Source organism: Grampus griseus, assembly GCF_964374135.1.
Source record: "Grampus griseus genome assembly, chromosome: 2".
Classification (NCBI taxonomy): domain Eukaryota; kingdom Metazoa; phylum Chordata; class Mammalia; order Artiodactyla; family Delphinidae; genus Grampus; species Grampus griseus.
In genome coordinates, this window is record NC_139018.1 from 126,406,050 (window position 1) to 126,420,916 (window position 14,867).

Consider the following 14,867-nt stretch of genomic DNA (forward strand, 5'->3'; position numbering starts at 1 on the left):
TGGGGATGGAATATGGGGACCATCATCATCATGGAGATAAAATGGAAATGTATGAAATTGTTTAAAAGATGAAGAACGTTGTTTATTCAAAGACAGACCTGACATTCATGCTTTTTATGTAGTCCGGGATAATCTTGAAATCCAAGGTAGTTGCTCTGATCTGAATGTTTATGTTCCCCCAAATCTATATATTGAAAAATCCTAATCCCCGAGATGATGGCAGTAGGAGGTGGAACCTTCAGGAGCTGATTAGGTCATAAGGATGGAGCCCTCATGGTTGAGATTAGTGCTGTTATAAGAGAGACGTCACAGAGCTCCCTACCCCTTCTGTCATATGAGGACACAACAGGAAGACTCTCTCCCAGAGGAGAGCCCTCACGCCCAACCATACTGGCACCCTAATCTCAGAATTCCAGCCTTCAGAACTGTGAGTAATACATTTCCATGGTATTTTGTTGCAGCAGCTTGAAGGGACTAAGATAGTAGCCTTTGGTAATGAGCCTGTGTCCATAAGTGTAATGCAGTGAAATGTTTAACCCAAAGCCATACCATCCACTCTCTGCCATGTCCTGGGGACAGCTCCCCAGGCTGGGTGTCTTCCTCATCTGCTGATTTTCCTGCCACAGACTCGCCTGTTTCCTCTCACTGTGCTTGGGGCCCACCTGACTTCATGGTGCTGCTCTCATCAACATTCCTTTCTAAGTGGCTAACTTTTGTTTTGTTTTTAAGTAAAATGGAATGCCATCATTTTTGCATCTTGTCAGCAGAGGCAGAGCCCCACCCAGGCCTCTCTAGGCCAACCGAAGGGGAGTTTCTCATGGTAGGTTGACTTTAGCTCACAAACGCTGAGTCAACACCCAAATGACAGCCAGCTTCCTGTGTGAGGGTGACTTCTTTAGTTGAGGGGCTGTGGTGTCCTGCCAGCAGGGGATTTACAGACTTGTGTTCAGAAGCTGGTGCCCAGAACTACCCTGGGGCCTGGCCTGACCTCCCCCAACCCTAGCTTGAGAGCCAGCCCTCCCTAGAGGGGGCTAGAACAAAGCACAGATTGGAAGTGCCCTTGGTGCTGCTGAGACCTTCATCCCAGGGTCTCACTCACATTCCACATTTCACCCCCAAGAGGATGATTTTGCTGGGCTAAGCATTTAGCAAGAGACATGGTTTCTTAACTATTCTGAGAAAGCTTTTCTTTTTCTTTACTAACTTGGCAAATATTTCTATGCATGGCCTTGTATTTTATTCTTCCTGTAGAAATACAGCTATTAGTATGAGAGGGAGTGAAGCTGTTGTCAAGTCCGCTTCAGGCAAGTTTCAAGAACATACGTTGCAAGGGTCATTGGAAGACAGGAAGACAGTAAAGGAGACTTATAGGACCAGCTCGTATGGTCTAAGAAATACAGGTAATACAGGTAAAGTCTGGGGATATGGATAAAAGCACATCTTGACTAGTTAATACCACTTTAACTAATTAATTAATAGGACTATGATTTGATCAACCTAAGACCTTGAATCCTCTTAAGACAAACTCTCTGTTTCCCAGCATTTTTGAGCTATCATTGATGAAACTGTAAGATATTTAAAGTGTACCACTTGATAATTTGTGAAAGGATTCCCCCCATGGAGTTTTTTAACATATTTACTTTGGGGGGTGGGGGGTGGGTGAGAACATTTTTTAAGTTCCACTCTCTAAACAAATTTCAATTATACAATACAGTGTTGTCAACCATAGTCACCATGTTATACATTAGCTCCTCAGACAAGACAAACTCCTATCATCTAAATTGGCCAGTAATCTTGACCAATTTCAGATTGTTTAGTCAGGTCCATACTCTCCTTTTTCACTTGTATGTGCACCTCTTTTATTTTAAAATTTTATGGAAGCATAATTTACATAAAAACAAGCATATCTAGGTGTACTGCTCAATGAATATTTGAAACTGAGCTCTCTGTGTAACCAGAACCCAGATCCAGTGATCAGACAGTACCAGCCCCTGGGAAGACTCACTCATGCCACTTTGGTGTCCACTCCCTCTGGGGAAACCATAACCTGAGCGTTTTAATCACATGGTGGATTTCTATAAGGTGGACATCTATGTGACTGTCCCCCGGGCAAGCACTCCATCAGCCATGAGGATGCCTCTCCCTGGGCCCCACCCCAGGCTCCCCTCTTTTCCCACAGGTAACTCGAAGTTTGTAGTGACAGCTCCCTTGGTGTTTTCAACTTTGTGCTCTTGTGATTTTTGAATGAGTCAAGGTGAAAAGAGTAGCAGTGTTTGTGTTCCTGGCTTGCTCAGTTTGGCCCTTTACACCCAGAATACTGGTTGCTACTGGTTCTGCTTTTATTGAGAGTCACTGAGCAGAACCAGCAGCAACGCTCCCTTTCACTTGTTTGACAGCAATTTGGGAGGTTCCTGTGCTCCTGGTGAGGCTCAGTTTCCCACCAAGACCCAGAAGGCTGGTTCTGCTTGTGAGAGTTGTCTCTCACCAGGGCCTCCTTGGAATTCTTTTGAAACTGGCTCTTCCCTCAAAGGCTATGTTTATGAGCTTTTAAAAAACATTTTGTCGGGACTGGGAATTTCCAAAGAGTCCCCTGCAAATAGAGGTGCTGGTGCTGTGAATGATGTGCATCTACATTTGACACATCGTCATCTTCCCACGTCTCTCCCAGGTGTCTCCACAGGGATCCCAGCTCCAATTCTCATGGCACCCCATTGCCAAATGGCTGAGGATGTCACCTCCGTGCATCCAAATGCAGCTGGTTGAGATGTTTTGTGATTTTAAATACAGAGCTACCAACACCTCTTTGACTCCCAGAGCTCCCCCCGGGACTTCTCTACCAAGCGTTTTTGTAGCTGTTTTCAACCACATGCTTGTACAACTCTCCAGATCAGTTTCTTGTTCTTAAACTATGTTCTAAACAGCAAGCCTGGTCCCACAGTGTGTTGGGCAGCTCTGGTGTCCTGTAGCACGTGAGGATGGAGAGTTTGGTGGCCACTGTTCTTGTCTGTTTACCCACGTGAGCCAGGGGGACACAGGGCACTTCTGTCTGTACCCAGGTTACACCTGGGTGTAGTAGTCAGGTCAGGTGGCCATGACAAAATACCCAGTCTGGGTGGCCTAAACAATAGACATTATTTTCTCAGTTCTGGAGGCTGGAAATCCGAGATCAGGGTACCATCAGGGTTGGTTTCTGGTGAGGCCTGTCTTCCTGACTTGTAGATGGCCACCTTTTCACTGTGTCCTCACATGTGCTCTGTGTGTGTGGGGGAGAGAGAGAGAGCTCTGATGTCTTTTCTTCTTATAAGGACACCAGTCACATTGGATTTGAGCCCTACCCTTATGACCTCACTTAACCGTAATTACCTGTTTAAAGGCCCCATCTCCAAACACGGTCACACTGGGGGTTAGAGCTTCAACATCTAGGTTTGGGGGTGACACAGTGCTGTCCACAACACTGGGCATGATTAAAATGCATGACATCATTTTTACCAGCTGCCAGCCACCTTGCCTTCTTCCCAGCTCCAGCTGTCATCATAATTTGGTGGTGTTCCCTCACTCCCTGCCTATGGCTGCTCTTATAAATTTAATTCAGACAGGACTGTTGAGAGAGATTATGACTCAAAGTGCACAGTCTGAGTGCTCCTCTTCCCAGGTAGCACTTGAGTTTCTGCAGGGCACACTTACATACACTCTCAGATATGCTTTTGGGATATCTGGCCCTGGAAGCCTTAGTTGTCTCATTTTCCACATCGCACATGACTGAGATAATTTTTTTTTCCTTGCGGTACGCAGGCCTCTCACTGTTGTGGCCTCTCCCGTCGCGGAGCACAGACTCCGGACGCGCAGGCTCAGTGGCCATGGCTCACGGGCCCAGCCACTCCGTGGCATGTGGGATCTTCCCGGACCGGGGCACGAACCCGTGTCCCCTGCATCGGCAGGCGGACTCTCAACCACTGCACCACCAGGGAAGCCCCCCGAGATAATTTTTAAGGAAAACACATCATGCCCCCCGCTCCCCAAACCCCAACTTTCCCAAGGGAGAGGGAGGACATCCTAACCCCCAGTGAAGGGAAAATTTGATAGTGAGAGAGGGAGATAGAGGAGTCTTAAAGCTGTGGAAGGAGGACTAGCACAGTTCCTTTGTGAATTATTGACAAAAATAAATGCTAAATGGTGAAGTTGATGAGAAAATGTGACTGTATTAAAACTTCTAAAATTCACTAGGGTCCCTTACTGTAGGAGTGTGGACGTCCACTTCATAGCTCCAGTTTACAGAAATATGGTCTGGTGGTGGCTTCCCAGGACCATGTGTAGGCATGCACATTCATGTGTGCACATGCAGAAACCCACATGCGTTCATGTACACACACGAGAGAGGTTGCCGAGGTGCAGACACCAAGCAGGCTTGGTAGGTATCATGCTATAGAATGGCAAAAGCTAGAAGACGTGTTACCCTCTCTCATGCTCAGGGAGCACACTCAGGGATTCAGAGGTCTTTGAAATGGAACTCGAAGGCTTGCATCACTTCTGCACTCATGGGTCCTGCCAGCAAACTCCCACATGAGGAGTTAACTGTGGCCGGGGTACCCAGAAATGTTTGCTAAGTGACCAAAAGTGAGAATGAGGGCACAGTTCTGTGAGGGGGATGGTCCTCTGCTGTGAGAGTCGACCCAGAGCAGGGAACTGAGGGTGCAGGGGAGTAGCAGGGGACTCAGGGCAAGCTCCATTTCTAGTCTCCATTGTCTGTTCTCCCAAGAGCCTAGATCTGGACACAGGTCACTGGGGCAGGGGTCTTTTAGAGACCCCAGCACCCACCCTTCAGGCCCTGAGCTTGATTTATAAAGTCTCTGCTGACCTTTCCACCTGCCTCCCTGTCTTCTTGCTGGAATGGTATTCTTGGGGCTGTTTTCCCTTGGCCTGCACTGCTTTTGTTCACCTTAGGATCTCGTGCCTGGAATGACGCTGTAACATACAGACAGTTAGGAAACACTGCATGAAGTATTCGTCAAAATAAAAGGGTTTCAAGGATCTTCGCACAGACCTCCCTCCTTTGATGTCCTGAGGTGAACCTGCTGGGGGCCCTTTCTGGTGGGCATCCGGTCCTGGTGCAGAAGCCACTGAGCCTCTGTGGGGCCCTCCAAGGAGCGGCACCTTGGTCATTTGAGGAATCCTGTCTGCTCCCTGGGGTTCCCCTCCCCCCCCCAGACACAAGTGCCATCCTGCCTGGAAGGTAGGAAATCTGCACGACGTCTCCGTGCATTTGGCTCAAGCTGGCTGTGGTCTGTTGAATGTCAACAGTTATTTATTTCTCTTCCCTCCCCATCTCCCAGTATGTTTTGGTTTCCACAGAGTGCAGCAAACCATTGGGATAAACTTTTTTGCTTCCAATTTGTAAACCCCAGGGGGAATTGACTGCTCCGTTTATACTTCACTCACTCAATTCATCTTGTAGGAGCTGCAGCTTTAGCCCAGCTACCCTTGAGTCCTCTGTGGGGACTTTCTGTGTGCTTCCCTCATCAGGGGTGGCATCTCTTCCTAAAGCTCTAGATCCTGGAGATGCCTGGGATGCCCAGAGTGAGGGCATGTTTGTTCTAAGCGGGAGTGCAACACAGCACACGTGGTCTTTCCTGGCTCTGACCACAATGAAGAACCCCCCCACACACACCCCCATACACACAAAGCAGCAACTCATGTGGCATTTGAATTGGCTACATGAGGTAGCCTGTGGCACAGAGGCTGCTGGGATGGTTCCCAGTTAGCAGGGAACCATAATGCAGGGGGGATGGCTGGGCAGCTTCCTTGGGGATGTATCAGCACATTCATTGCTTGGCTTGGAACTCTGCACCTCCCCACCTCACTCCCAGCCCCGACCCGGCCATTCTCCTTTGGGGTGGGGCAGCAAGGGGAGCCTCTCTGCATTGGTGAACACACTGACGTGGGATTTTTTTCCCTCACTCATGCCTTTGGTGTTACATCTGAGAAGGCTTTGCCTTCCCCAAGGTCAGAGAGATTTAATTGTTTTCTTCTAGGAGTTTTATGGTTTAGCTCATGTTTAGGTCTATAATCCATTTGGAGTTCATTTTTGTATATGATCTAAAGAAGGGTATCTGACATCATTCTTTTGCATGTGGGTATGCATTTGTTTCAGCACCATTTGTTGAAAAGACTCTTCTTTCCCCCCACTGGATGGTCTTGGCACTCTTGTCAAAAGTCAATTGACTATAAATGTGAAGGTTTATTTCTGGTCTCTCGGTTCTATTCAGTTGATCTAAATGTCTATCTTTATGCATGTAGCACACTGCTTTGATTGCTCTAACTTGGTATTAAGTTTCAAAACTGAGCATGTGAGCCCTTCAATGATCAGACTTGGAAGCTATTACCGTCACGCTTTGTCTATTTACCACTTCATTTAACCTTGAGTAAGTTGCTGAGTTTTCAGTTTGTCAGTGTTCTTCTAGGTTAGATAGGTGTTGGGCATGGACATTTTTGAATTGCAGTGACAGCTTCTGCAGTGCCCATGTTTAAGAAAGGAACCAATGCCTCTTTTTATGCCATTGCCGCCTCCCCTGTCCATGGTGTAGGGACAAAGGTCTTGACTAACTCATCTTCCTTCCACTGTGACCAACCCCAAGGGACCCAGAAGAAGAGAAGCAGGGAGACAGGGATTCCTACTTGTGGTGGAATTGCTAAGACAAGGCTGGGTCTGGGAGGGATTATCCAGCTATGCCCCTGGGGGATGGAGGCACTGAGCTGGGGCAGAAAGCCATGGACAGGCTGGTCTGGAAAGCAGTGCTCCACAGTCCCTCTCCTGCCCTTACCATTAACATTCTTTCCCAATTTGTTAGAAACTATACCTGTCCTCCAGTCCACTCTGTGCAGAATCCTTTAGGGGATTAGTGACTTACAGTGACCCTGTGAACCACTGACCTCAGAGAACACAGAAGCAAAATTGCAGAGGAGAAGGGCCTGAGCCAGTTAAATAATTTAGATAGTATAGAGTCAGGAAATATAAGCAGGATATATAGGATACGTAAGCTTAAATGAAAATTGAATTTCCTCATTGCAACTGATAAAGACTTCATTGTGCCTGAGAATAGGACACGATTTTTGAGAATACAGCTAATTTTACTCATTCATGGACTCTGCATGTGTGAATTCACCTACTCATTAAAGTTTATTTGGAACTCCAAAATCAATACTTACAGCACTTTTGTAGTCATTTGCAGACACATGCAGAGTGGTGAAATATTTGAGTCACCCAACAGGCAGGTTCCCAGCAGATATCAAACAAGGCAGTATTTTGCCATCTTGTTTCAGCTCTCATGCTGTGAATAAACATCCTTTTTGAGGTCTGTCTGACACCTTGTTTTTCGTATTTTTGTGCTTTTTGTGGTGATTTTGCTGTTTTGAATGGCCTCCAAAGATAGTGATGAAGTGCTGTTTAGTGCTTTGAAGCTCAAGAAGGCTGCCATGCGCCTTGCAGAGAAAAATACTAGATGATCTTCATTCAGGCGTGAGTTATAGGACTGTTGGCTCTGAGTTCAATGTTAATGAATCAACGATATATATTGAGTAAGGTGTCTTTATACAGAAACACGCATAAAACAAGGTTATGTGTGACTTGAAAAAATGTGACCAGAGGCTCACAGGAACCAAATCCTGTATTTCCCCTAGGACCAATGGTTCTATATTCCAGCATGGTTCGCCTGGTTCACGGCGAATTTTTAGAATCTAAGTACCGTGAGTAACAAGAATAGACTGTAGTTACTTTTCATTTGTCACATCCTGGGCTCTAAGACATTTGTTTCTAATGCCGTTCACAAATTCAGATCATACCTCCAACCACTTAGTGAGTTTCCAAGAGCACAAGAACTTGTGGATGAGCCTGAACATGAAACTCAATCTCAACCACTGTGATTGCCATGAGAATAGATGTAAATTGCCTTCTCATAATAGGCAGCGTGGTGTACCAGTGATAACCATGATGGTGTTGGTTTGTTGAGCAGCTGGTGGAAGCAAGTTGACTGTCTTTCTCAGAGGCAGAGCCTGAGAAGGTCTGAGTAATGGGCAACAGGGCCAACAGCTGTAAACTGTTTACACAGACAATTTGCTGGATAAACCAGAGTTTATACAGTTGGGTGTTGTTTATACCTTAAATCTAGAAAGGATCATATGGTCAACTCTGAATTTAAGAATTATGTGCTTACACCACATACTTTTCTACTAAAAAAGAAAATAATTAAACCTCCTCGCCCAATTTGCTCCCCAAGCTTGTGCTCCTACCAAGAAAAAGAAGAGAATGGAGAAGAGAGAGTGTCCACACTGAGTTGATTTGCCTGGGAAGGTGGGTCAGGAGGCTCTGGTGGATGTGATCTGCTTTGGGATGAATTAAATATACTTCTTCAGGCATCAGAAGAACACTTTACAGCCCTCCATTTCTACCTCTAGTATTTCAGACTTTTGCTTACCTAATCTGTGCCAGGGTTATAGTAGAGGTGGAGAGAGTTGCCCTTAGGATACAAGCACACACTCAATTATGTGTTGACTATAAACTTCCTTCATTATCTGCTGCCTTAAGGGCTGTACACTCAGAATCAAAATCCGGAGGGTTTTTGTTGTTGTTACTTTTTTTTATTAGTCTCCCACCTTGGCCTCTGCTATATGTCACCTTGAATAAATGAAATATTACCAATAACTTTAACTTTCATAGCGAGTACATATTCACTGTACTAGGTTTAAGTCAAAAAAAGAAGAAAAAAATTAAAGATCTGTAATGACTTCACCATGTCCTAGAGGTAACTACTGTTAATGTGGCTGCACATATCCCTCAAGTCTTTTTATCTTTAGGATTAAAAACATTTGGACTTAAACACATGAAACCTTTACTGTATCCCACCCACATCTCAGCATAAATACACATTACGATTTACAAAAATCTTCTAAATCCTCCAAGCTTATCGTCGTCGCTGGTTACCAAAGCTTTGGTGCAGGAGGCCCAGGGTTTAACTGGGGGAGCATGGGTGTTGGAGAAAGATAACCCTGCATTTGTACCCAAGTCTGGGCCCTGATCAGCTACATAACTGGATGCTGAACCTTCATTTCCCTGTCTGTAAAGTGGGGCCAGTAATACCTTCCAAATAAGGGAGGACCAAGCATGCAGAGCAGCGCTTGCCTGTGAAGAGAACCGTAATAAATGCCAATTGCCTTTCTGCTTCACTTTTGTTCCAAGGAGCTCTGTAAACATGTGGAATTGATGTTTTTTTAAAATTTCAAAAATAAGTTCTACTCTTATTTCTCTGGTGGAGAATTTTAAATCATGGAAGACTGAAACCATTGAAAGAACCACTCTAGGGTCTGAGAAATCCTTGCTATCTGTGTGGGGAATTCCAGTTACTTAAGAAGGTCCCTCTGCTTCCACAGCTTCAGCATGGACATTAGCAGAACCTGTGTTTACAGACTTCCTTTTTTTAATTAAAAGAAAAAAATCAATGCAGAGAAAACTGGTTTTTCCTCATTTCTTGACAAGTGCTGAGGTGGGATTGGGCGGGGTTTCCAGGTTGGTGCCTTTGCAGCCTGACGAGTTGGGGTTTCTCTGCGTCTCCATCACACTCTCCTCTCTAGACTGCTGTTTCTTTCCAGAAAACATGGAGTAGTGGTGGGCTTTGTTTTCTGCTGCAGCTCCTGGTTTAATTACCATCTATACCCTGCCGCTCTTACTTTTACAACAATCTGGGATTCTGTCCAGACTTTGTTTTGTGAGTTCTAAGCATTTTCACACCGTCGCTCATAAACACACAAGCTCCCGTGCTCCATTTTCTGGGCCGTTTTTGTTGACGTGTTTTGCCTTGCTCGTTTTATGACTGGGCTATCCACGATTGGAATAAACCTTTAAAAGCACTAGACCTTAATCCACCTTTGTGTGAAAGCATTTCTTATAAATAAACTAATGCTTTGTTTTCTAGTAAGAAAATAAAATCATATGCACCTGGAAAAATGAAAATGCAGTTATTGGAAGGCCTTCTACTTAGCTGTTTCCCTAGTGTTGTATGTTACCCAATTAGAGTGGAAACTCAGGATGCCTGTTCCGGGTGCCGAGTGTAGCTGAGGCCAGGGGATGTGTTTCTGTGGCATTTAAAGTCTGCTGGTTCAGCAGGCACTTTTGGGACAGCAAGCTCAGCACAGCTGGCCTTGGATGTCTCTCTTTCCCCCTCACCAGACAACTCCTCCGGGGCGAGCACATCTGATTGTTTCTGATTGATTCATTGACCCAGGAGGCTGGGTATGGCTGGGTGTGCGTTTGAGTGTGTGTGTGTGGCATGCGTATGCCATCAGTGCCGTGTGGAAGCATTCCGACTACTCACTGCTGCACTTTCTGCAGCAACCCACAAAGCATTTTTAAACAAAACTGTAATAATGACCTCAACGATATCAGAAAGGGCAGATCGTGTCCTTTCTGGTTGTATTTTCATCCTTCCCATAGTCTGTATTGCTGAATTATGATGCCCATATGCAAAAAACACATCTTGAGGCCAAATAACATTTCCTTTTTTTCTTTCTTTTTTTGTAAAAAAAAAAAAAAATTCTTCAACCTTGGCCAAGCGTGTTGCATGCTTCCAAATAAAAGCAGGTACGTGCTGTGGTGCCCAGCTCAGTTTGCTGAGTGTGAGTTGAGCCCTTGAGCCGGGGTGTGCAAGCTTGTCTGCCCCTTGCAGGGGTTGCGGGGGAGTGCCCTGTGTGTGGCTGAGGTCCGCCCCAGCTTGATTTTGATGTTAACAAATAGGATGTTGGTTTAGCTCTTTGGGAGCAGGGAGGGAGGTTCATTTTTAATTAATTAATCCCCCTGTTCATTCTCCTGTGCCAGCTCCTTCCCTCCTCGGCTCCTGTGCCTGCAGGGCCGCTGTCAGCTTCTGAGACACTTCCGGCACATTAGTGAAAGGGAGTAGCGTGCAGCCTGGCAGTGGGTAGTGTCTCTGGGTGGAGAACAGGTGCCCTCACTCGGGTGGCCACAGCCCTTCCAGGGCACTGGGCTGGCGGGCAGAGTCCCTATCCACCTGGTCCCCAGACACCAATAGCCAGCAGAGCCACTGCCCGCCCCACACCCCTTGTGAGCTCACAGCGAGGGCAACACTGAGCCTGCTCAGGCATACGGCCCCCAGCCACTCATTCATTTCACAGGACATAGTGAGGAGTCAGACGCCACCAGTACTCAAGTTCTATCCCAAGCCCTTCGGGGTTCTTGGACTCTGGCTTTGTTGAGATATATCCTGGGGATTCCTGGGTCGTAGTGATGTCCTTCCTGGGTGCAGAGCTAAGAGGGAGTGTGGAGAGCTGCCGTGGGCAGTATTAGCTCTGGAGTGTCAGCCTGGAGATGTGTGGCCTGTGCACAGCTGATGCCCAGCGTTCTTCAGCTGTGCCTGGTCCGTCCACGGCCCCCATCCTGTTCACACGCGCCTCTCTGCCATAATAATCTCTCTCCTCTGGAGCACTGCCATCGTCCACCAGAGGCTGGCAGCCTCCTGTCCTCTGTACCCAACCCCCTTGCTCACACCATTTTCCTGAGTCTGGTACCCGCCCGGTTGCCTTGATCCTCCCATCTCAGGGAAGGTCCTTGGGCCCCGTCATGTTTGTGCAGAGTTGAGCGAGTTGGGCCGTGGGACCCATCCTCCCGAATGGCTTCCAGGCCCGTACTCTTCCAGCGTCTTTCATTGCTCCTGGGCCCCGGTCTCGTCCTCCTCAGGGCTCCTGAAACATTTTTCTGAACATTCTGCACCTTCTGTGGCCTCTGCTCTCTGTGAGTCCCGGTCCGGATCCAAGCTCACCCCCTGAGAGCATTAACCCTAATAGGGCCGGGACTGGGGTGAGAGAAGGAGGTGCCCAGGGTGCGAAATTTGAGGAGGCCCTCCATCCCTCTCAGGGTCGGCTCCTGAGAGGGACACCCTCCTTGAACCTTGCGCACTGGGTGCCTCGACTTTTTGGCCTCACCTGGTCCCAGCCCTGGATGCTGAGTTGGACAGGTCTGGCTCAGCATCCCAGCACCAGGTGCCAGTCCAGGTGACCTTGGGAAAGTTACCTTTTCTCTCTGAACCCCAGTTTCTCTGTTGCCTCCATCCCGGGTAACGAGGACTTCATTAGATAATCTGTGTAAACCACTCAGCACGTTGCCTGACGTATGTTAAATGCTTGAGAGATGTTTGTGGTTATTATTACTATTATTATTATTATTATTATTAGGCGAATACAAAAGCATCACACACCAGCCAGTCTCCATATGAGCTCTGGAATGACAGATCCAGTCCCATGGTCATCCTCGCCCCCGTTTGCCCCTCTTGATGATGTGTGATGTTGACCATGTGGATTTGCCCTGCGAGGTCAGGGCCTCGCACATTCTGAAGAGGATGTGTTTTGTGTCTCTGCTGCAGGAATTGCTTACTTAGGAGGTGTGTGCAGTGCTAAGAGGAAATGTGTGCTTGCCGAAGACAATGGCCTCAATTTGGCCTTTACCATCGCTCATGAGCTGGGCCACAAGTAAGTATCAGACTCTGGATTGTTCTGCCTCTTTAAATGCTTTTCTGAATACATATTTTTTTCACTCAAATTCTGGAAGTTCTAAAACAGTGCTGCTGAATGCCTTTGCTTCCTCTAGAGTAAGGACCTAGGCCAGCAAGCCTGGGTCCCAACCCTTCAGGGAACCCAAGAGATCACAGAACAGACTGTCTCTGAGTGTGGAAATGCTCATTTGATGTTTGCTTTAAGTCTGTTCTTAAAGCACACGCTGTAAAGGGAAGAGATTTTCTCAGTGTTGTCGTGAGTTGTATCCCCTTTCCCTAACCATCATGATCTTGATCCACTCTAAATATGCCGTTCAAATAATGGGATTTATCTTTGTGCTATTGAATTTCTGGGTTGTTGTTTTTTTTCAGCCAGTTTCAAAGTCCAACTTTCTGAGGGTAGAAGTCAGTGTCTTAGTTTAAAGAATCATCAGCTATTGCCTTTGCACATGGAAGTTCTTCCCTTGAAGAGGAAAGAACCACAGAACCTTAGAGCCCAAAGATGATGTGGAGAGAATCCGAGGCAGCCTCCTGGTTTTTTTAGATGAGGAAAAAGAAGGTCCGAGGGGTTGAATGGCTGGCCCAAGGCTGAGATCACCTGCAGGAAGTCTCAGGGGGCAGAAAACCAGCTGACTCTCAAACTGTGGCCCGAGGGTTTACTCTTTCTCCTGGAGTAGGTGTCTGTTTTATGTTTCTCTGAAGGAAACATTGTGATATGACTGCTTAAGAACTTTAAATAAATAAATTGAGGAGGCCAAAGCATGCAAAACAATGGAAAAATTTATATTGGACCGAAGAGAACAAAATTAAATGGAAATCTAGTTCTTGGGGAAAAATATATATTGTAAAGTTTTCCCAGTGCCCGAGATAGTAAGATGCCTGGAACCCTAAAGGTGAACTCAAGCTTCTGGAAGAGTAGAGGCAATGAATAAGGAGTACAAAAGCGGTTGTTTTCCCCTAGTATTAGCCATATCTGTGGCTTGATGTTTTTACCTTGCTTTGTTTATCTGGTCCCATTTTAATTTTTTTCACTCCTGTAGATGGGTTTGTTGTTGACTTTTCTGTACCTGTTGGCTATCATGATGTGAGTACAGAGAATGAAAATAATCTTATGTGTATTTCCTGGGACTAAGGGGAAAATAACATGTTATTGGCCAAGAGAAGCAAGATAAGTGGTTATCTCTACGTACACATTTATTTCATCTTGACAGTATTTCAGAAATACCCATACTAGTTTGCCTACACTACTAGAAAATAATTTTTAAAAATTATTTGTAATCAAATTTGTATTCATATCTCAGATTTGTTAAAAAAAAAAAAAACCAACTAGAAAACCCCACCCAATAGTGGTTGCTGAAAGAAAAGTACAAATGAGTATGGCTTTGGCAAACATCTTCTCACTATCAAATGCCCCACCCAGCCCATCGTAGTACAGCGGAATGAATTCCCTAACAGTTGTGAGAATGCAGAGTTGTCAAAACATTTCCCAACACGCAGGTTGTGTGGACCTTTGAAGAGATATATTTACGTGAACTGCTGCATCCCATGGCAGCAGTCACCTCCGCATGTGAGCACACAGGGGCTGCCTTTTCTCCTTGGGCATTAAGAACAAAGAGTGCCGTTCCTCCCTGATCTGTGCAGTTGTGCTGTATCAAACACTGGCATCTTAACACGGGAGGTCTGCAGATGAATGATTAGATTCAGTCATATTCCAGTAGCCTTTAGCTACAGTCTGTTTAGAATTTCTTGGAGGACTCTTTAGAGCTTGCTACTGAACTCTAATTACCTGCAAAAACAAACACCGTATTGTTAATCAAAGCCAATAAATCCTGGTAGCATTTGGTCCTGCCCCTAGTTGGGCGATTATGGTTTTCCCAGAGAAGTCTCTTGTCTCTGATTATTTGAAAGTGTTGGGAAGCAGATCCCCCAAGGATGAAGCCACAGTCTCCCTATCCACGGACCCCTCTGGTCACTCGGCTCAGAGCAGCCAGAGAGGCTGTGCGGAGGTTTGGGAAGGTAGAGGCCAGCCTGCGCTCTCAGGAAAGCCACTGGCCAGGCTCCTTCACAGATGCGAACCTGGAAACTGTCTGTATTTTGGAACAGGGAGGAGTAATTTAACTCCACGTTTCTTAAGTGTGTGTGAACTGAGATAGGATGGATGGTTTTCTCTGTGGACCTGAGCCACTGGTCCATGCTCTCCAACAAAATTTCTTGGTGAAAGTTTTAGAAAACAATAAAGAACACCCCTCTGTGTAACCCTGGAAAATCCCCAGAGAGCTCACCCTCCAGTTCCTAACCATTTAATACTGAAAAGTAAAG

General features: G+C 46.2%; 1 protein-coding gene across 1 annotated transcript in view; it reads left to right on the forward strand.

The window, feature by feature from the left end:
• The window catches only part of ADAMTS17 (ADAM metallopeptidase with thrombospondin type 1 motif 17), a gene marked incomplete at both ends in the record, with an annotated part of 351,029 nt that overhangs the window by 151,034 nt on the left and 185,128 nt on the right, over positions 1-14,867 (forward strand). The window contains one exon of the mRNA XM_082649123.1: positions 12,420-12,525. Coding sequence (XP_082505249.1) covers positions 12,420-12,525 — 106 coding nt within the window. The remainder of the gene's footprint in view (positions 1-12,419; positions 12,526-14,867) is intronic.